The 23,735-nt window shown below is 39.3% G+C and overlaps 1 protein-coding gene across 3 annotated transcripts in view; it reads right to left on the minus strand.

The window, feature by feature from the left end:
- Positions 1–6,383: 6,383 nt before the first annotated feature.
- The window catches only part of LOC128019848 (Krueppel-like factor 7), a 43,167-nt gene continuing 25,815 nt past the window's right edge, over positions 6,384–23,735 (minus strand). The window contains exons 2-5 of one of the 3 annotated variants that reach the window (XR_008185253.1): positions 20,292–20,904; positions 16,080–16,203; positions 14,352–14,994; positions 6,384–11,246 (exon numbers count right to left, since the gene is read on the minus strand). Coding sequence is in view for 1 of the 3 variants with exons in the window: in XM_052606134.1 (XP_052462094.1) it covers positions 11,195–11,246; positions 16,080–16,203; positions 20,292–20,904 (789 nt within the window). In the remaining 2 variants the exon portion in view is untranslated. The remainder of the gene's footprint in view (positions 11,247–14,351; positions 14,995–16,079; positions 16,204–20,291; positions 20,905–23,735) is intronic. The other 2 variants (XR_008185252.1, XM_052606134.1) reach the window with 2 other exon arrangements.

Genomic DNA, 23,735 nt, shown 5'->3' on the forward strand with positions numbered 1-23,735 from the left:
GGGACAACTGTGATGGGGCCCCACAACAACCTTCTGAATGGAGTGCAGCGACCTTCGCTGTCTACATGTCTAACTAACAGTATCCTAAAGAGGCCTCAAGCACTAAAGGTATGTTAAAACTGTTTGCACACTTATAAAGAAAATAGACTCTATGATATACTCTATGCATTGATGTCAAAAGACAGGTTTCCATCCAATTCCTTTGCACCTTTTAAGCGCATTCGTAGAAATTTGGCAAAGAAACCCTATAACTGGAGAGCATTTCCATCAGCTCTTTTATGTAAATTGGAAATGGACAGGAGAGTAGTCATGAAACGATGTGGGATCAAAACTTAAGGGGCAACTTAAAACAGCCGATAGAGTTGCAACAAATGTGCATTTATGTTGCATTTATTAGCAAGTCAATCCACATAAAAAGTTTTATTCACATTAGAATATTTTCTGTGAATTTGAACCGTTTCCATTCAGGATTTTTTTGTTTGTTTTCAAAATGTTAAAATGTGCATTAAAAAGCTGGATGGAGACAAAGCTAACGCTATTAAGTGTCTAATATAGAGTTGGTATTGCCCTGCAAGACATTTATGTAAACACAGAGAAGTCTGACAGACAGCAGTTTAACATTACAATTTTCATTAAGTAAATTTTGGGGGTTCAAGTCATTAGATGTGATTTTACTTTTTCCTTTCTCTTTGGAGTGTCACAAGCTCTTGGTGAATGAAGAAGATCTGTACAGGGTGGCCATATGCACCGTTCATACGGGACACGTCCCCGTCAGGATTTTAATATTGCCTAAAACATCCAGGTCGATCGAGAGCTAAAGAGAGCAGAACAGACAGCTCTTTATGCTTTTGAAATTGCTCTCATATGTTTGTTCGTTCATTTGAATTGAAGCGTCACTCTTAAACACTGTTTCTTTAAAAAGGGAAACTACTTTGTTTGGCCTTCCAAAAGAGAATACGACTAGAAATCATGTTTATATCACATTTATAATGGGTTTTGACATTATAATGAAATAAACATTATATTTAAATGTTTGTCTCGTTGCTTCGGCCGGACAGGGCACAGTATGTTAAGAGGCATAACATTTCAGTCACATTATAGATAGATTGGATAGCTGGTCAATCAGAGCACACTTCGCTTTTCAGAACGATGAGCTTTGTAAAAATCAACACGTTTCAGAAGGCGAGGAGAGGAGTACCTGTAGAGGAGAAACAATAATGTGTTTTTTTAACCTTAAACCGCTTAAACATTTCATTACAGCAAATACACAAAATAATGTTCTTTTTAGCAACGTCATATGACCCATTTTGTAGACACTTTTGTCCAAAGCGACATTCAATTTACAGTGCATACAGTGACATTATATATTTAAGAAAAACAATGTAAAAGCCAATGTAATTCTAAATGTTATGTTGTTAAATGTGTTGATGTTAAATAAATACATCAACGTCATTTTTTTACTACAATGAAAGTTTACTTATGTTTTTTTTTTTACACAGTATTTATCATTACCTGATATGAAAACTTGTTTTCACTCTCTTTTTTTCAGAGCTTTTTGTGGAATCGATTCCAAGATGTCAGCAAAGCAGTGAAGAGACGGGGGATCAACGCACCTGTCTGCACCTTATTAAGAAGACTCCTGGGCTTTGAGTTGATGGGCTAGTATTGATGCCCACCCACACCCCACAGCTTCCCCAGTTCAAGACTGGTTGGGACCTTTTGTTATTTATTACCATGTTCCCCCTGATGATAGACTGTCTGGACGTCTGGAAGTGAGCTAGATTCTTCAGTGAAATTGTAATTTTATTTGTATGAAAAAAAAAAGATAAAATAAGTTTGTAATATGTGATGTTGCATTGTGTGTTAATAAAAAAAAAATAATAAAAAGTTGCCATTGTTTTGGTTTTAATTTTGGAAGATGGAAAATTGCAGTATTTTATTATTTTGAATTACAATATTGTAATTGTCTCCTGTAAAATTACAGGAAATTCCTGGCAACTGAGTTGCAGTAAATATACAGGAAATTAAAATAAATTACAGCATTTTACTGTAATAATGCTACTTTAATCACAGTAGCACTGCTGTAAAAATACAGGACTCTATTGTATTAAAAAAACAATATATTACCTGTATATTACTTGCTGTAAATTCACGGCAATTAGTTGCCAGGAATTTCCTGTAAAATTACAATAAATTTTTAACAGTGTATGCACCAGCTAAATGGACATTATAACTGCAAATCCATTGTAACTGAAATGAATGAGAATTGAATCAAGCGAATCCGAATCAAACCATGAAATCTGTATGAAATCCCAGCCCGTTGCCAGGCCGTTGCTACGGTGTTGTGATTGGATGTTTAAAGTGTATAGAGTTCCACAGTAGGTTCTGGAAGTAAAAACTCCATTCCATGGGGAAATGGATTTTTTAACAATAGCTTAAAAACCTTTAAAGACAGACCTACCGTGAGTTCCAAGATTGTTAATCGATAGTTTATGCTTTTGTTGAAGCTTGTTGAACAACTTCATTACCCATGAAGCTGGACAGAAAATTCCACCAATCAGAGTAGCAGGAATCTGAGTAAATATTATGCACAATAAAATTAAAATATGTTGTACAGTCATCAACTTCAAATTCTTATTTGTATATTTAATTTTAAATTTGATTATATAATTTGCTTTATCTTTTATTTATTTAAAAAACAATGTTTTTGGTTCCGATAAAAGTTTGTAATTTTGTGATTCACCTTGTCGCTAGTTAATGTCTTCTAATGCTTTAACAAAGACTTTTTAAAGATTCATGTGGGCAAAACTTTTTTAAATAAAATAAAAAACGCAGCTTAAACCAACACAGCTGAAAAAATGAGCAGGCACTAATGCACTCTGATTTGTGGTTGCTAGGGTGTTTTTAGTGGTTGCCAGGTGGTTTTCTACTATCCTGAGTGTCCTTAGACATTGCCCGGGTTGTATGGTTTGTGGTATTCATTCATATTTATATAGTACTAACATGAGTCAAAGTTTAATTCTAGTAACAATAGTCATTCTTGCCTTAGCAAGCACCGCTAATGATGTTTTAATCCTCAGACAGTCCACTCTCAGATTTCAGTTCTTTTTCTTTTCCCTCTCTGAGACACGTGGTTGACAGAAGGGTGCTGAATGCTATTTACAGCAAAACAGTGGCAAAGGACAGACAGATCTAGCACAGTCATATCAGAAACAATCACAACAGATATTTGAAGAGGGTACTAGAAAAGTGTTTGGGTGTGTGTGTATGTCAAATCCGCTCAGGAAGTGTTTATTGTGGTGTGTTTGCACGGCTGCTTGTGAGATCATCGTTTTTCTTTCCTCTATTCTTGGAAGTCGGAAGTCATTTCACAGGGATTTCTCTCGCTCTCTTTGTCTGAGCCACCAAGAATGTTGCATTCCTTTTTCTTTGTCATGTGTTTAGTTTATTCAGAATATTAGAATACATCTGACAATGTTTCAACAAATTACCATCAAATGCACCTATTTTTCAAACACAAGCTTGAGCTGAACGAAGTGGTATCTATTTACACGGAGGTGGTACTGTTTCAAGCTCAAATAGTTAAACTACCATGTTTGCCATCATTTCCTGCTTCCAGCCTGTCAGGATACAAGTATTTCCTGTCCTGGGACAATCATGAAACCCTTCAATTTATGCCATATCCCACTCCAAATACCATCTCCTCTGGCAGTTAATATAATTCCCCTCCTCCATGGTTAGGAATAAATTGCTGGCTTTTATTGGAAAGCGCTCATTGTGCCCTAACAGCAGATCTTTTATATGTGAGCTAATGAAACAAAAGCATATTTATTGCCATCATAAGATTAAAGGTTTAACAAAACGTGATCATCCCTCTTCAGACAGCAAAGCAGACATTAAATTATTGCCTAATACAATGAAGGGCTTTTACGAAGTTTCTTTATGAGTCCTTTGACATTTTCACCATTTTCAATCAAGTTTGATATTTCATTGTTGGTGGCAGTAAATTTTTTTTGTGAAATTGCTGGTGAGTGAAAAAGCTAAAATTCAATACTATTAATGAAAGGAATCATATTTTGACCTTTTTAGTGTTTTATAAATTTGAAACTACTCCCATTTCACATCCTTTCCATTCAGCCTTCATGTCAGTTTTTATGCACATTTATACATCTATAAATAATATTTATGTACAATATATATGTGGGTATAGAAAGATTTTTTTTTGTTTTAAGTCTCACCAAGGCTGCATTTATTTGATCAAAAATACATGAATATTATGAATTATCATTACAGTGTAAAATAACTGTTTTCTATTTTATTATATTGTGTCCCTTTTATTCCTTAAAATAAAGGATGCTGACTTTTCAGCATCTGTGTGCTGCTTAATATTTTTTACAGAAATGGTGATACTTTTTCAGAATTTGTTGATGCATAGAAGGTTCGAAAGAACAACATTTATTAGAGATATAATTGTTTATAACACCATAAAAGTTTTTACTGTCACTCTTAATCAGTCTAACACCTCCTTGCTGAATAAATGTATGCGTTTCTCATGTGAATAACATGGGGAAACTAATTATTCAGTACCATGGTATATCAAAATACGATGATATTATAATCTAATCCAGTTTGAGTAAGTGTAGAGAGTGGAATCATGGGAAATCCCTTGTGCTCATGCCTTCTACTATGTTTGCTTACATCCCAGAATGCAGTCTTAAGGGGAAATTTACCACCGCACAATCTAGGCGTTCACAAGAACATGTTATGCGCAACAAAACATTGTTTTCCTGTCCCCAGCCACCTCGAGAGTCCTGTAAATTCCTGATTATCTTTAGCTATCACTTCCTTAATTAAATGACCTTTTGTTAGTTAGCATCAGTTACAGGGGTTTAGCCCTATTAAAGCAATAATCACATCAGTGGCATAATTTCCATTTAATCAACACACTAATTTTAGTACCATTGTCTCTGTGCACAAGGGCACGGGGACGTATTACATTAATAAACTTGGCATGGATGAATGTCTTCTCCGCCACCCAGACGATTCGACCCCTGTGCCAAGAGCAGAGGGGGTGAGTGAACTGGTGAATGGAGGGGGCTGGATATGCACATTAAGCTACTGACACGGATCCCGAGAGACCGAGCTGAAAATTTGCAGCTTGCAGAATTCCCTTTTTTCCTGATTAGCCTAGGTGAGATTATTCAGCAGTCACTGACACGTCTATTCCTGCAAATTAACAATGCAATTAATTGGATTTCCATTTACACATTTGACACCAGATGTGCTGTGTATCAGGTTGCCGCTGATGAGATGAAACTGTAAGGCTTGCATCAGGAGGTGGATGACGCATAAATCTCACATTTGCCTTTGGTTTGAGGCGATGACAATGTGAATTTCAATTACCAGCAGCATCAGCCATAACAGAGCGAAGCTGATGGAGGAAATCTCACTGGAAGACATTTACAAGGCTGTGAGAATGTGCACTAAAAGTACCTTTTCTTTCACATAATTACTCTCTAATTAACCATTAGTTATTCGATTAGCCCTTTTAATCCTTGAGTCATGGCTACAAGTTTCTAAATGGTGGCTTAGTCATTGGCAGCCCTGTGACGACGAATTAAAGGATGTGATGCACAAAATGGCCCGCAGAGAGACGTTTTGGGGGGTTGGGGGGTGGGGTCAAAATTAAATTATTAAATGGCTAGTTCTGGCTCGAAAATCTGATTGGATGAGTCGTTTCACCTCCACGGCTGACGCTAGTATCCCAGGACGGTTTTTATGGGTGAGTGAGCTTTGCCAAAGTGGACGATTGTGGGCCGCCCTCATTGTAGGGTGGGGACAACAGGGCTTCTTTTGTTGCAGGAGTATATTGCAGAATTATAAGCACTTGTTATATACTTGGACCTGCAATAGTTAGACTTCACATAAACACCTAATGTACTGATGCACAATGAGTAACTATATTATTAATGCAGCTGAGCAACCAGAAATCTCCTATAATTAGGGTAATTAACTGTAATACGAGTGTAGTTATGGAATTGATTTATTTATAAATGCAATTATATATTTCAAGTCAAATACACCATTATATCCTTCTTCAAATAAGATCTTGCACCTTCACAGTGCTTTTGTTGGCGACTATGTTTGGCTTTCCAATTTCAACCATGGCGAAAAAAAATAATAATTTTGAGCCAACATACACAGAGCCATTGTCACAATGTGGTGATTTGATTTCTGTGACAAAAGCTGTCTAGTAATGAGTCTTGGCTTTTTGAAAGCACTCCACCAAATATTATAAAAGGTCATGACAAGACGCCTTTCTCTCACCTGCTGTCAAAGTAATATTTCTTCTTTCTAATCACAGAAAATGTCAGTCCGAGGCATTCAGATTCTACCATTTATTACACTTATTACATTCTTAAATAAAAATGCTCCACTGAACAGTTCTTGCATAGATATCTTACAATACCAATTTAAAAAAGAATTATGAAACAGACCAGTAACAAAAATAAATTTCATCTTCTGCCTTAATAAAGAACATTACCATACTAACATTATATCATCCAAATAATAATATTTTAAACACTTTGTACAGCAAAAGAACCAATAAAGAAAAACACACTGGGAAAGAACAGAATAGAAAACCAAAAAACAGAGAGGAAGAGTGTGAAGGTTACAGGAAGTGAGGGGGTGGAGTGTTAGTGATGTGGCGAGGGAAAGAGAGGACAGTGTATATGAGGGTCCCTGCTCTAGCGAGAAACTACATGCTTCAGCCTACGTATGGAAAAAGTTCGTCCTACTTCCATACAGATAAATCAAGATGGCACATAACTGTTCTATTTTTGCTTTCTTTCTTTTTTTTTCAGATCTGTACCTGCTCTACCAACTGGCGGCTGTCTGCGAGATCAATGTTTGGATGAGAGAGAGCACCTGTGAAAGCATTGAGGTCTGTTGTTGGCCGGTTGCTCCCTGTTTAACGATGTCGAGGGACATTCACAGGTAAGAGATCGCTGACAGATGGTAATGCATAACTGCAGGATGAAGCTGAAGCGATAGCATTTTCAGGAAGTGGCTGTGGTTCAGCAGGTGCAGGGTGGGAAAAATGGGGGTGGGAGGTGAGGAACGCAAAAAGCCAAAGGGAAAGACCTGGTGAAAACCTTACGTACTGACATATTAAGTTTGGACAAACACGGATACAGACACACTTCAAGATGCGGTATACCTCAAAACAAATGACTGGGAACCATATGGATGAATATTTGAGTGTATATGCAGAATAGCTGACTTTTGATGTACTGTTGACCAAAAAAGACAAGTTATATTGTGCCATGAACCTACAAGCATTATCTAGGGAGCTGAAAAATGAATGGTTCCCATATTCTTGTGAAAAGTGCACCTTGAAATGCCACTAAATGTTATGTAGACAATCGACAACAGTGTCATTTAAACAGTCTAAGCTAGCGGTAACAATGAAGAGTGATCATTATGCAGTGAAATGTTATTCCAATACGGACAATAAAAAAGGAAAAAAAGTTGTCACCTCTGACCTTTTGTCATAAATTCCCCTTGTGGTGTTTCAAGCATCTTTTTGTATAAAATTTAAGCTGCCAAAAGCCTCTTTTGAAGCTAAAAAGCAAAAGGCTTGGGAAGGGAGCTTCGCTGAAAGAGTGCCCAGATCTAGTTCACTTCAAATTGTTCCCTTAGAATGTTTTCAAACATTCTTACTGTCGTGTAAAACGCTCCGCCACAGAATTATCTCCGTTTTGAAGTGGTACAGATAACACGCGGTACAAAAAGTGGTCTTCTGTACAGCTACTTAAGAATCGTGTTAGGAATTACGTGAACGATCTCTTTAAAACTGATTGCCTGGATGTTGATTTCTAAAGACATGCATGAACTGCACTGACTATAGAAGCACTAGAACCGATGCGACTAATTCGCTGTTTGAACTTCACGTTAAACTCATCCTCAACTTTGCATTCAAACCGTATTTTACAAAGCTCACATACTCGAGACCAATTCAGTGGTCACCTAGACGTTGTTTAAGAACGAATCATAGGAAGCTGGTGTAGGGCAGAAGAGATACTGTGAGAATAAAATGAAACAAAAATGTCTTCTTTCTCTCTTTCAGCATCCAGCAGTTTATTTGCAAATGTGTAAATCTTTGGGCAAAGTATGCACTGGACGCCTGTGCGATTGCGTGGACTGCTGCTGTCATTCTAAGAGCGAGAGATAGGGGGTTTCTAATGGCACTTGATATGTGAGGGGATATGTATGGGATGTTGTCTGCTAATGAATCTGATTGGCCTATTTTCATTGGTAACATCTGGAGCATGTTGGCAAAAGGGAGATTTGTTTGTAATTTTGCATTTAACGTTGCTTTGCACTGTATTTAAAAAGACTATATATTTGTATATCTTCAGAGTTGATTTGAAGATTTGCCTCATTGTTCGTCGGTGTTAAAGAAAATTATATGAAGCATTTGTTTTCGGTCCCTGCATTCCTGCTGTTATATCCCATATGGTGCATCAAGGAGTAAGTGGAATCATCATTTTGTCAAGGAAAAAGTAGGAGAGCAGAACAATGTGAAAACATTTAGCTTTTCATCCCTGCTATCTGTAAGTAAAACCCTTTCAAAGCTTTAAAGTTGTTGTGACACATGTAGAATGCTGTGCACTGTCAATAATTGCCCAATTTGTGGAATTGTGGGATATTAGCGGATGCTATTATGACACTGTAGCAATACATCCTGCTTGCTTTACAGAAACTCATACATACAGTCGTCACATACACCGCACTTCTTGCAGAAAGAAAGTGCCACGAACCACAACTGATTGTACATTAGTGGAGATTCAACCAATTTACCTCCTGTTTCTTCAGAGTTTTGGCATGACTTTGCATTTCAATTGAGAAAATGACACGGAAATAAAAAAAGACATCAACTGAAAATGGCAACTGAAGTCTAATGCGTAGGTTGTGGTCAAACAGAGGTGATGGCGTGTGAGTGTGTGTGTGTGTGTGTGTGATAGAAGAGCTGCCTTCAGCAGGCCTCAAATCAAGAGAAAGGCACCAACCATTCACTCTGCATTGAGAGTTTCGGAAACGATCGTTAAGCTCTGGCGGTCCCCAGAGGGATACTCTGGGATCGTTTAGTAAAGTCTGCGATGACTCAGAACATGTTACAGCTGAATTGAAATGGCTTTCAATCTCCCTTCCACCCTTGTAGCCATTAAATCAATGCAGAAGAGGAGGGTCGGCAGGGAAAGGCCCTGATTGTGAAGCCACGGCAGGCTTCACATCCTTGGGAACGATGATATATATTTCATCCCCGCGATTTAGAAGCTGATTGTTAACACAGAGCTAGACCTTGGCCTGGTTTAGCATAATTTACTCGAGTGTAAGAACAAGCTCTCGATTTAACGTCTGACGTCTGGATGGAACGCAATCCTACAAAACAACAATTGCTAAAACCCTGCTGTGAAGATTTCGGTGCAAAACAAATAATGCTGAGAGGCAAGCTGTGCATGTGTGTGTGCGAGTGCGTGTATCTGTCTGAAAGAGGCTGCCATGCAGTGTTTTGTTTTAATGCTATTCATTAACTTGGTAATTATTGTTCTTGTTTTTTTCTTCTTTCATTTTTTTTTTCTCAGGAAAAAGCCAAGAGCAAAGAAACCATTCTGTCTGTATTGCAGTGTGTGTGTGTGAAGGTTTTTTTTTTTAATGCATTTTTTGTTTTCTGCTTTTTTCCCTCCAAGTAGTTTTTTTGTTTTTAAGCTTTTTTTGTATAGTTTTTGAGCTTCTTTTTTGACTGTATGGAAAAAAAAAAAAGCACAGAGGACATTGAAAAAAATCAGTGCAGACAATGGATACGAAACAGGCAAAGTTTGTCTTGGCTGATGGCACCAAGTTCTTTTGGATCCTGATCCCAGCAGGTGCTCCAATCTAAGAGTCAAACGTCCTGCCAGCTGTCCCTCCCCCATAACGTCTCCTCTATTGGCACACCGGTCTACTACGTTCTTACACAGGTGCCAGTATCAACACAAAGCAACAAAGGAACATTTTCCAGTGTTGAGAGTGACACACAAGGTCCATGACGACATGCTCTGGTTCGCTTTTCCTGGATCAAATCAGAGCAAAGCAAAATGAAAAACAGAAGACTTATGTCCTTTCATACCAAACCAGCAATCCCCATCTTATTATTATTTTATTTTTTTGGGGGGAGGGGGGTGCTCTGTTCTCATCTTATTCTTCAAACGTTTCGTTTCCATGCCAGATAGCAGTCACTGAACCATGTGCATACTGAGAAGGACTCACAATTCCCTCCTGCTTCCCGTATGTGCACATTTATGCTTGTTTTCACAAAGCAAGTTTTTACTTTTCAGGAGTTTAAGACATTTCATCTCAGAAGGAAAACAAACCATCTTTTTTAACACTCTTTTAAATAAAAACAAAGGCAAGAAAGTGTCGCTGCGCATCGTTTATGTCGCCCGTGAGGCGTGAAGAGCAGAGAAGAGTTTGCTCCTGAGCGAAGAGTACGAGAAGTCAACACACATCCTGAGCGTTGCCGTATTTGTTTGTTTTTCATATTTTTTTTATTTTCCCAGGCAGATCCTACTTTTGGGGCCGGGCGATGTGTTTGGCTGCTTGTTCCATTGGTCACTCCTCAGAACGTATTGGCAATGTTGTTTTCCATGTTTGGTTGCTTGCTGTATACGACATAGCTGCAGGTTGGTTATTGTGAGGTGTCCTTGGAAAAAGAAAAAGGAAGTTCCTGAATGTACAATGAATATGATTCTCTAGTAGAACCATTATGTTATGTGATGAATGACATGTGCGTTTCAGTTTTATACATGAAGTGTATAGTTTCCATTCCATGCTATTGATTGATTTACTGTACACAAAGAGAATGATGGAGAAAAAAAAAAAAAACACGGTTGTGTTTGGCAGTGTCTGACCTCCAAGCTCGCACTCGGTAAGGCATGGCTAATCGCTGATGAAAAGGCTTTTAGTCATTTAGAATCCAACAACATTTGCCCACGCTGCCTCGCATGTTCTTCCTGGTGACGTTTGCAGCCAGATCCCTCATGTGCACTCAAAGTCTGTTGTAAATGATCCCGTCTAGGCGGTGCACACCTGTTCTCCTCTTCGTTCTCACTCGTTTTCTCTTACTCTCTCTCTCCCATCTCCCTCGGCTTTAGATATGTCGCTTCATGTGCAATGCCAAATGATCAGACCTGGAAAAACATCTGTACGGAGAGAAGGAGAGAGAGTTAGCTTGGATTCACTTAAGGAAACACAGTTATCATCGCACTAAAGAGGGACACAATCTGAGTTTCTTGGAAGACGTGTGGCGGCTTTGCAGATGGAACAGAGAAAACAACATTTGGCATTTGGGAAAAAAATTTGAATTTTTAAGCGTAGCCAGCTTTTTGCTCTAAAACTGGTGACAGATCGTTTAGAACAAAAATCTTGCCAATGCAGTTAGCAGGGAAGTCTGTACTGAGCCTTTTGGGAGTGCGACCACAAATCACGCTGAGCCTATTTGAATTAGGAAATTATTTCGAGGCTGGAGGTGAAATGGTATAGTTTAAATTGTGCGGCCACATTAGTTATGTAGCACTTGAGTCATAGCGGTTGGTTTCTCGTCAGGAGCCATGGGCTTTTTTGTGTCATCATCAATTAAGCTCACATGTAGCCGCTGCCAGTAGTAGCAATACATAAACAGTATTGCAATGCCATGTCTATGTTACATTTATAAGACTATGAAGATTACAATATTACAGCTAAAGTTTTGAAAGTGAATCTTAACTAATGAATAAAAACTGTTTAAGAGTGTAGAGAATTGGAAAGAATTTTTAATTTGCCTCTGGCTTTATCCATTATGAATTAGTCAAGAGCTACTTGTGTTAACTCTGGTTGCTTTTTGGATGGAAAGCAGCCAAGATGGAAATTGGGGTGGAAGGAGGATGTTCATCTTCAGGTAGACACAGTTGGTTTTCAAATGAGTCATCTTGATGATTTTCTGTATTACATATCATTTAGATGGTTGCTGTTTTGTTGGTGGTTTGCTTTGCAGAATTCTGTTCAAATCAAAAATATTTACAAATCAGTATTTTTACATTGCACCATAATTTTGTCATTCACAGTTCTTCCCTCATAAAACAAACAAACAAATATACAAACATTAGATCTATTATTGAGGATTAAAAATCGTGATGTGAAAAACGAAGGGAGAGAAATATTTCAAGAATCAAAGCCATTAAAAAAGTGAGTGGTTGCTGTTGCATTGTGTTGACATTATTTTCACAACAATCAAGCCCATATCCCCAACCATAACCTTCACAGCAGTAGCAGCTTTGACAGTTTTTCTTAATTTCTTATATTGTTTCATTTTAGCACAGCTGGACTGCAGTATTGACCAATCAGCCTGGCTGTTGTATATTTTCTTTTCATTCAGTTATGTGAATTTTTGGCAGAGTCTAATGACATTGTATATTCCAATCCGTTAAATTTTTTGTTTGTGATTTGCATCGATCTTGGTGTGACTAGGCTTTTAGGGGTGTGTGTGAGTCTGTCTGTCTGTGTGCGAGTGTGTGTGTGAAGTTTACAGGGCAGAGCGACTGGACAGATGGTCCTGTGACTCACTGTAAGTGGCAGCTACACCAGCTGGCACACCCTTAGATCTCATAACCCCTCCCCCACCTCTCACTCCACCCCTCTCAACACCCGACAGGGGGCTGTGCTTGATTAGGCAGGATTAATGATGCCCAGTACACTGGTGTGTGTGACTGTGAGACAGTATGACTGTGGCTGACTGTATTTACTGTTAGACTGCCTATGATTGTTGCTCCTCATAACTCAAACACGCGTGCAGTCAGTCATTACACCTAGAAGAGAGAAACGACACAACTCATGCTATTCCAAACCTGGATGTCTTTCCATTTATCTTTAAGAAAGTTTAAACCTTTTTAATACACATATATTCTTTATTAAAGTGACCTATTCATAAAGTTAACTTTTTTGAGTATTACTAGATTATATTACTATTTTACTATTACTTCTACCACATTTTGAAAATGAGAAGACAAATATTTTTATTCCATTGAATAATTACATTGAGAACTTTTTTTTTCCTCATTCAAACTTGTATGGCTTCAGAAGACTTCACATACGGATGTAGTTAAGGTCTATGGAGTCATTTTTGGAGCCATTGTTATTTTAGTATTATTTATATACTATTACAATATTTATTAGCATTTTCAGTTGGTTTTTATTTTTATGATTAGCTTTCATTTATCTTTCTTTTAGTTTTAGTAATTTTAGGACATCAACTTGTACAGTTTTGGAACAATATAAAAGTGAGTAAATGATGACAGAACATGTAATTTGAACATGTGAAATGTCACTTTAAAAGGCATAGATAATTTAAGTTGAACTAAAAGGTTGTGGGTTTAGCCCTGCAAGGGTTAATCCTTGAACAATCACTGTAATGGCCTTGAGCAAGACCTTTAACCTCAGGTTGACCAAGAGGGACCATCGATGTAACTTAAGACGGTTGCAAATGTCTGGCACTATACCATAAATTGTAGAAGAAATGCTGCATTGTGTGCTGATCTATTCTATTCTATTCTATTCTATTCTATTCTATTCTATTCTATTCCATGCTATGCTATAAGAAGGTTACCACATGTCTGCAACTGCTTTTGTTTATTAAGCTAACAAGTTAAATAAAATCTGTATCTAGCTATTCATCTCAATTGTAATGATACCATCACCATTTCACATGTTTTGGCAGTACAGGTGGCAAACTGATCTGGAAGCTCAACTCTGTTACAGGACTCACCCTGAACTGACTGGAAGCAGGACCAAAGAAGAGGACCGTTGCAAAATTGAAGATCATAATAGGCAATTTTGCACATCCTTTCAACAGAGTGCACTCTGAATCACCTTTAGCCCTTGGCTTATTTCATCCAGATTCAACTGGGCATCCTTCCTGCCATCAGACTGCATGGTATTGCCTCCTCCTGTCATTCCTACACATTAATGTTGATTGTTGTCCCAGTGAAGAGCAATAATGCAGCACAAGGTCACTTTTTAGATTCCAGCAGCATTGCTGTTCACACTTGTAATACTTTTTCCACTCTTTATGCGCTCATAATGCAATGCACAACTAAAAATGGATGTGCCACCCAAAGAGATTCTTCAAGGTTTAGTATTAAAAGCAAGAAACAGGAGTGCTCAGTTTATAAATGCTTCCCTGGTAATGATGGGAATCTATGTGTGGGGGATTCAGCAGTGGAGCTAAATTGCTTAAGCTAGACTCCAAATTCAGAAGATGCTTTTGTTTATACCTGACATGAGGGAGAAAGAATTGCCAATGTAGATTTGCTTATCCAAGCTGGCTCCTCCTCCTTTTGTCAAGCAATAGCTGCCAAACACTGAGTAATGAGTGTAGGGACACAGATTTCCCCATGCCTTCCCCCAGAGAGTTCACGTGCTCTGCTGCGCCTGAGGGAAAATGTCGCTGTTCAGGTGTCAGCAGCAGTCTGCAGAACAGAGGCCTTCCCAGCCGTAACTCATCCACTGGGATCAGCGAGGCTTCATTGTGATGGAGCAGCAGAGAAATGTTCAATGGACAACTTTCTAAAGGCTGCAGCGAGGTTGGTTTGATGCCGGCGGCGAGATAGGGAGCCGTGTCTAATTGTGCTTCCACCTGGAGCTGGCTCAGTGGGCACGCAGCCTCCACTGTGTAATTGCTGCCCACATGCCAGGCCCGAGTGACATCTTCCTAATACTGTCACCTGACAGGCTATCACTCTTTCTCCCCATGCTAATGCAAATCTCTCTTTTTCTTTGCTGTTCCTGTGTCTCTTCACCTCTTTATCACCAATACACACACGCAAGCACATGTTCACCACATTGCTTCGGCATTGTGTGTGTGCCCTGAATTACAGCCCTTACGATTTAAACAGGAATCCCACAGTCATGGACAACCTAGAAATATGAAATATAAGGGAAATTAAAACTTGTGATTTCCTGACTTTTAAGGCGTGTGTTCTTTTTTGTGTTCATTATTTCCATGCTTTCCTCTATGTCTCATGTTTAATGTAACTGTGTTTATTGTATGTTTAGCTATGAAATATTTTGTTAGCAAGACATTTGTTCTTTAGGAATGCAAATGTTATGTTATTATATCATGAAGAACATTCAGTGGTCAAAAGGTGTGGAAAAATTGTTTAAATAATTAATGAGGTTGGTGAAAGTTAAAAGTACATACTAAAAGTATTTTGAACGGTTTCATTTTTTTTAATTTCTTTAGAAAAAATACATTTAATTGACCATTTATCCACAATTAAATTCAAAATAATTGTTGGCTTGTTGTATTTACCAGAATTGTAATATCAATTAATTTCTAATAGTATAAAAATTGTTTATAGTTATTCTATAAAACGTCCTAAAAAACACTTACTGTGTGCTGATGTTTCAAAAAACAAAACAAAAACAAAACCTCAAATATGCTGTGTCTCTCCGCCAGAGCCCTACGTACATCCATCTTATCTTGTTCCTCCCCAGCTCTTTAAAATGACTGTTGTATAACTCTCTTACTTTGGAATGCGCACCCATGCCTTCAACTACTTTTTCTCCCTGCACTTAACCCACAGTGTGGGTATACGCTGTACTGATGGGAGGATGGAGGAGAGTGGAACAGAATGTGAGAATGAGATATTCGCAGTAATTTGGTAATGGGTATCACAGGACCAGACTGTGAATAAGTTATTCAGCAGGGAACTGGGCCTGCACTAAATTCCAATGAGCCCAATGCAGTACTGCTATGTGCGTGCCATCATAGAGAATTTGAGAAAATAAAAGCAAAAGGAGGGGGCGATAGGTTCTTTTTAAGGGAGAGAGTTTAGTCTTGTGGTCTCATAACTTGAGGAATTTGTTTATGGGCGCTCGAGGACTGTGGACTGGCGTGCTTGAATGTGTGTGTGTGGGGATGTTAAAGAACTAAAAGGGGTTAAATATGTGCATACATTTATTGTGAGCAAGCTTTGCAGCTTTTGCAGTGTGTCTCTTACCTGTCGCAATGGTTGCACTTGAAAGGTTTGGCACCAGTGTGCTTGCGGTAGTGCCTCGTCAGTTCGTCGCTTCGTGCGAAACGCCATTCACAACCTTCCCAGGAGCATTTGTAAGGCTTCTCACCTGCATGCACAAACACACATCACTTAATCCCTGCTTCGCCATTCACACACACCTGTTCACAGATGGTGCACCTCTGGAGTGAGGCAGACGCTGTGCTACTGTAAGCACCATCAGCAGTTCCATTATATCCATCATTCATTACTGTTTCTCTCAATCACACATCCAAGCCAACCAATCAGATCGCTCACTTTATCCCCCAGTCGACCCATTGCATCTCTGTAGCACATACCTCCTCATCGACATTTGAAAAATGCTGCCTTCTCAGGCAATATATGGAGGTGCTCGTTTTCAGACACAGAAATTGATTTGATCAACGGTCATTTTCCATCTTTTCTTAAATCAAAGAGGGGCTGACTAAATGTGCTCGGTCACCATAACAGAACGAATTCATAACCCAAAGTCAAGTATGCAAAATGAAGCCATTTGTGCTAAATGTTCTCCACCCTCCCAGTGAGCTCTGAAATTCAAATGAAGTTAAACAGATAAGAAAGGAGATATCAATTGTTCCACACGCTGTACTTTTTATGGCATAGATTTAAAATATGGCCTTGAGTGAGGGAGGAAGGGGGATTCCAACCACCGAAGAGAGTGTCCCGGCACAGTTGCAGTGTTCCTGGGGAACAGCATGGGCTTCAGCCCGGGGCCTGGGTGGGAATGGGGAGGGTGTCGATGGCACTGATTCAGATCTGGAGGTGGTAATGATAATTGGGGTCTTAATGACACTTAATGGGAAACAATGCCATATTCACAGCACAAGAACTGCTAGCTTCTCCAGCAAACAATGTGTGCACCAATCTTTCTAACTGCAGTAAAGCTTCATTAATGTTGAAGTTGCCCAATTGGAAATAGCTTTTCACTGAATTGATACCGACCATGGTTCTAAACTAGGATCACCACCAAGTTGGGAATTTATTTCTTAAATGAAAATACATGATATTAGGTTACGTTTAATCGTTGCGTTAGGGTTAGTTAGTTGCGTTATGTTTTTCAAGACATGATGTTAGCTTGACAAAGCCTTGTCTGAAAGTTTCATATATTTATTACATTTATTACAGTCAGTCAGACAAAGTAGGTAGGTTTCTAGGGCATTGTGAGTGGTTGTTCAGGCATTACTAGGAGGCTGCTCTGATTTTCTAAGTGGTTTCTATTGCATTTCTATGGTGTTTGTAGTTGATTGCTAAGATGGCCTTGGATAGGAAGTCCAGACAGATAGACAAATGGCTATACAGATAGCTGGACGCACAGATGGATAAATAGACAGACGGCTAGATTTTTGGTTCTTGATTATTGAAAATGAATAAGTATTCAAAAAAATCTTACTAAACCAATTTACTTGAAAGACCATACTAGCCAGTCTAAACTACTCTTGACCAGCATATAAGTTCATTCTGTTCTATGCTAGTCTTTCGGCAAGGATGTGCCTGGACCTCCATGACTGTATCTGGACACTGGCAAAGAAAATCATAGAGAGGAATGGAAATTATTACAGGCTGTTATTTTCCTTTTTCCTTTTCTTTTCCTTTCCTTTTTTTTTTTTTTGTAAGGAAAATATGACCCAATAAGAGGTGGAGAATATGGAAGGTATTCGCTTTTGCAATATTTGCAGTTGATATGAGCATACATATTGCTGTAATGAAATCAAAGTCTTTTTATCTATTTATCCCATCTCGGTTTTTAGATTTATGATGCAAGATGAGGTAAAGGATGACATAACGGCGGGTTTACCACTACATCGCTTGGTCGGTCCTGGAATTCTCTTATGATGCAAGACAAAGTAAAGAATGACATGGCAGCGGGGATGAGGAAAACGTCTCCAATACGTCTGACCAGTTCCTCTTTCCATCTCCCATAGACATATTTCTTGACTTTCGAAGACAGAGAAGAGTATTTTTAAATGTAATACAACATGTTTGGCCTTTTTTTTTCAACTAGTTCACCTCTGGGAATACTGCAAATAAGTAGCATGTCTTCTTTGACATCTCATCTTTCTTTGCCAGGCAAGACGAGCACAGACAAACAGCAGGTCAAAGTGCCTTGAGGTTTATTTTATTATGTTTGCCTGTCCTTGAGCTCTTTCAATTTATAAAATCAGTTGGAGAAAATATCGCCACATCTGCTCTCATGTCTGTGACTGCTACAAGTGCACAGAAAGAGCATCTCTGTGTCATTTGGAGAGTGGCGGGGCCGCAGGTGTGAGACGGCAAACGTTTCGCACTACATTCACAATAATTGGCCAAAGACCCCCTCATGCTCGCTCCCTCCTTATGCCGTAGCCCACTTACTCCCCCTCTTCCTGTCTGACAGCAGCGAGGCAAGGCTTGGACCTGCAACCATGGCAACCATAACACAGGCCAATTATAACTTGGAGAGTCAAGGATGCAAAATGGAGTCGCCTAGCAACCAGCCAAGAGAGGTAGAGAGAGTGTTAAAAGGAGAGAAGGGAGAGAGCAAGAGCCATCCAGTCGGTATGCAACCTATGGACACTCTGCAATACCAACCAATTATTGCTTGCTTTTGATATGCATGATGTAGTTGCCTGGCAACCCCAACTGTACCAAAAGAGGGTAGGGGAAAGGTGGGATTGATTTGGCATATTGGAGCTTCAATTGGTGTCTACAGCCACAAATAATCAACCTATTACAGTTTTTTTTTTATATAGTCTCCTAGCAACGAGCCCCCTCCAAAACAGCAAGCTCCTTCCCTAGCACCAGTGTCACACTAGGTGTGTATGGTGCGCTTAATTACATTTCCTCAGGACAGAGTGGTGGTAAGCTATTATTGTCTCTGAAGTTTAGATTTCAGAGGTAGGGCCTAGTGCCCAATTATCATCCATTTATTTTGTCTTCTCCAGTGGCTCATTCTAACCCACTTTCACTCTTCAAATCCCATTTGGGGATGTGCCGTTAACTTCAGCAAACACTGTCGACAAGGCAAAGCAGGACCATGTCATTAGGTTCCACAGCTGCTCTACAAATATATGAGCATAAATGATTGAGTTTGAATGTGAAAAATCAGCAATAAAATAAGTGGTGCTGATAGCAGATATACACGTTTTCATTTCTGACCTTTCATGAACTACTGATTTGTTAATTGTCCTATAAATGTTCAGGTGTTAAAGGTATCAGTCAGTTTGTTTATTATTATTTCAAGTGAGCTTAAAATATGCAGTTTGGAAAAAAGTTGTATGCATGTCTTATGTCTACAAAATTTTGAAACATTCTAATTCACTTTTTAGAGTTTTGAATGCTCCTGAGCGAAAATATTAGTGTAGGGTCCTGTAGCATGTACACGTCCCTTAAATCCTGTTGAAATTTTAATCTCCCTGTTTTAGTAATCTATGGAAATAGAAAAATAACAAAAAACAGAAACAGGATTAAACCAATTGAAAGAATAATTCTGTCTTGTAATAAACACATAATGTGATGAGCCAGCAAGCCAAAATGTCTCTTCTGGGTTTTATTTTCCCCTTTTTTCTGCTAATGCTTATTTTCCCCCATCTTCAAAAGTGAAAGTGCCGTCTATACGCTAGAATCAGCCCAAAAGTGATTAGCATCACCAGTGCTCACAGGAACCTGCCGAGTCAACAGCTGGCCACAGGGACCAGATACGCTGCATTGAGGCCACTCTCACAGTAGGTTTCGGGGCCACGGCAGAGTGCAAGACGCTCTCAGGTTCAGCGAGAGGGCAGAAACGACGGCACCGGAGCGTGCAAGCCCGAATTAGCTGGGAAACGAGATTTAGCTCAGTCAGTCTATCAATCATCTTGCAATTACTGACTGCACTGGCAGGTTTTTGAATGGTGTGGCTGGGTTCATTTTAGTCTGAGATTAAGGTGCAGGAGAGAGAAAATCAGCTACCTTGCTGTAGGGTTGTGCTGCAAAAATCGAGTTAGCTCCACAAGATCTCTTGTGACCCTTTTGTAGTATCAGAGGCTTGGCAAAGAAGATTTTCCAAACTCTGAAACGTCATCTCATTACATGCAGAGTTAGACTTGGTATACCTGAAACCTTTCTCCAGGAAAGTAAAAAATGCTACATGTGATGCTAAATCCTAAAAAAACATATGATATCACTGGTGCAGGTAATCACCTGTATGTGTCCTCTGGTGTGCCTTTAGGTGGGAGCTTTTTGTGTAAACCTTCCTACAGCCATTAAACTGGCAACGATGGACCCTCTTTTTGTTCTCCGGAATGTCTCCTCCGCCTACTGTTCCCAGTCCTCCCTCTCCGTCACTCTGTGTGCCGCCGCGGTTTGGTGGTGAAGGTAGCGAATGTGTCGCCACCAGCTTTGCTGCTCCAAGACCGACTTTCTTGGCCACCAATTTCAGTGTGAGCGTGCCATCGGCTGTGGCGGTAAGAGTCTGCGTAGGCTTGACAAGATGGCGTCCCAGTTCCGGAGAGGAAGGTGGAGTGAGGGACGTGACTGCGTTTAGCTGGGCAGGATTAACCCCTCCGCTGGCTTCTTTCAGCCCTGCCTCGGAATTCTTGGTGTTGGCTGGGGCATGAAGGTTTTTAGGTAGGGATACAAGCAGAGGTGGCAGGCTGGGCTCATCAGATAAACTGGGCAGCAGGGGATCCAGCAGGTCCTCGTCGCTATCTCCCTTCATGAAGGCTGGCGTAAGGAGGCAGTCGAGTTCCTCATCGAAGAGCTCCGAAAGCCTTTTGGGCTCCGTCTGTAGGTACCTCTCCAGTTCCAGACATGTCTGCAGGAGAAACAGAAATGCATAAACGTAAGACAATAAGCTTCAGAATACTCTTTAAGTCCAGTGAAGTTCGAAGAGGGAATGCTAACCATCTGAAAAAACACTTGTGGTTACAGCTGAATGTGCTACAACAAAATATCTAGTTGGGATTGGTTCAGTCGGTCACACTATGGAAGGTGTAAATGACTAGATATGCTACATAGAGAGTTTTGGAAAGAAACATTTTGAAGTCAGCCAGGGGGAAAGATTTTCTGGAAGAGAAACTGAATATCCGTGGAATTATTTCACTTTGCTGTGGTTGAGGGAGCAATATTTATCCACGTAGCATAGTGCTTGTCGTACGGTTCTTATTGAGCGAGAAATTATGGTCTTATTACTTAAGATACCTTTCCCCTCACTCAGGTTTTTCCTCTGATGAATACTTTGGCAGGCAGAGGGAGAACGGAATAGAAAGACAGCGCTATCATGGCTCACTGACTGCTCACTCAGCAGTTTTTTTTCAGTGGTTTAACATTATTGTTCCCCAGTCACAGTGGCCAGTTTGGATATTAAAGAGTTCTGTTCACTGTTGCAATAAAAGCACTTTGACACTCAAACAGCAGTAGAGTAAACCTTCCAACTCTTTACTTCATGCCAGCAGTAAATTACCGTATGGTAGCTGTACATGCCCTCTCTTAACTTATTCTGTCGTCATCTTTACCTCAGACCTAAATAAATCGTCCAAAAAGAAGATTTTGCATAGCATCTGTTTTCTGCTGATAAACTGCACTTTTTACGGAATTTTACTGAACTGAAATATGCATACGCATGGAGTTTTTAAACTGGTGTCTGGGGTCCTCTAGGGGGTCTGAAACAAATGCATGCAAGAATGCACTTTTCATGAAAAAGTTTAAAAATTCCAAATTGCTTGTTTTACAAGAGATTAATTGTAGATTAATTACAAACTGTGTAATTAACAGTAAGAACAACAACAAATCTGCATAACATATAATATATATATATATATATAAATAAAACAGCAGAAATTACTGTTTAAAACCTAATACAGATAAAACCTAATACAGAACAGAAGTGTTAGAAACAGTATCAGATGATTTCACTGCAATATTGACCATTCAATTAACCTGAAGCCAAATGGTTCCTGTGCACTTTCACTGACCTCAGTGGTGACACCAAAAAAAAAAAAAGAAAAAAAAAAATCCTATAGCTACAATTGCATGTTATGCAATACAGTAGAGCCTTCAACAAAGACTAAAATAACTGAAATGCAGTCCACTGCAGCATCTACAATTTACCACTGCAAGCTCTCCCTGTGAGATCTGTGTTCATTTATGATTCTGAGCACTACCTGGAAAGTGCATGAATTATCCATAAACTGAAGCTTTTTTAGATATGTTTTAGCGAGCAGGAATTTTAGCAACTGAGACAGATCATGCACCTCTGGAATTATTCCATTCTTGTGCATTTTGTAGGCCTTATTACTTAATAGATGCCCTGAGGACATACCCAACCTGCCTTAATAAGAACCGAGCAGCATACAAATAAATTCTCTATGTCATGCAGCTTAAAGCAACATGCTATTAAGAGATGACAGAGGGTTAAAAGAGCTTGGCATAACCACACTATATTTTCACATGCATCTGTGCAACCACATAAACAAAAAAAAAAGTAAAGAAAATGTAGATGAGGTGAATCAACTCTTTTGTACTAGCTGCTAGTGTAGAAAGCCCATTCATACCCTGCGTATATTGTGCGCACTGAGCTCCATACATTATAAATGCAGTGCCAGGGGGTTCACAGGCAGCACTAAGAGGCAATGTCAGACAAAGAGCGGGCAGAGAGAGAGAGAGGCGAGGGGTAGAATCGCAAAACTGTTTTAAAAAAAAAAAATTAGCAAATGTGGAAGCAGTCCAAGTTAGACACAAAGGGGAAATTATCGCCAATATCAGAGTCGGTTCCTCTCATGGTCTCCGCTCTCTGCTTGGATAATAAAGTCAGCACATTATCTAAACTAATGTGTTTATATCTCCACACCCTCATCTAACAAAACAGACCCTTCTCTATTTTGGGGGTTGAAATTATGATGATTTTTCGCTCATACAAATAGATTTTAATTAAGCATTTTGGCTTCCATGAGATGTCGTTTGAAGTTCTACCTCTTGATGCAAAACCGATCTCTCCTGCGCTCCTCTCTCTCTCTCTCCCTCTCTCTCCCTACACAGCATGCGCTGATGACTAATTAGCCACTCAAACGACCCAGCAAAGAGAGGCTCTTTATTCAGTTAATTTGCTGATGGGAAGCCTAAGTGTGTATGTGTGCATCTGTGTGCTTGTATGAGTGTAAGAAGTAGTGGCTAAGAACAACACTTGAGTTAAAAGTGCCGTATTTATACATTTATTTCACTTTTTTTAGGACTGTAGGAAGCTCTGCTGCAAAAATGTTTTTTAGGGTCTAATGCAATAGATTTTTCATCCCTGATGGAAAATACATTTTAAACCAGCAAGCATGTTCTCAGCTGATTTCCCAGCCTGCATTGCATTTGGGGTTTGGTTGGTTTAGCAGGTCACCATGCTGATCCTCTAGGATGACCAACTGAAAAGTTTCCCAGATCCCTTTAAAACCAGCAAACAGGCTGGCTAAACTAACACTAGAAAACCAACATAAGCTAGTTTAAGATATTTTATTTGTAATTTTTTTTAGCAAGAACAGGAGAATCGCAGTAAGTTCCATCCATGTACTGATGTTTCAAAGAACCCAGTAGAGCTTCACTTTTCCTCTATTTCCACCAATGTGCTGATCTGAAAGACCTATAATGTAACATCAATTACCT

The sequence above is a fragment of the Carassius gibelio genome, chromosome A9 (genome assembly GCF_023724105.1).
Source record: "Carassius gibelio isolate Cgi1373 ecotype wild population from Czech Republic chromosome A9, carGib1.2-hapl.c, whole genome shotgun sequence".
NCBI classification, from domain to species: domain Eukaryota; kingdom Metazoa; phylum Chordata; class Actinopteri; order Cypriniformes; family Cyprinidae; genus Carassius; species Carassius gibelio.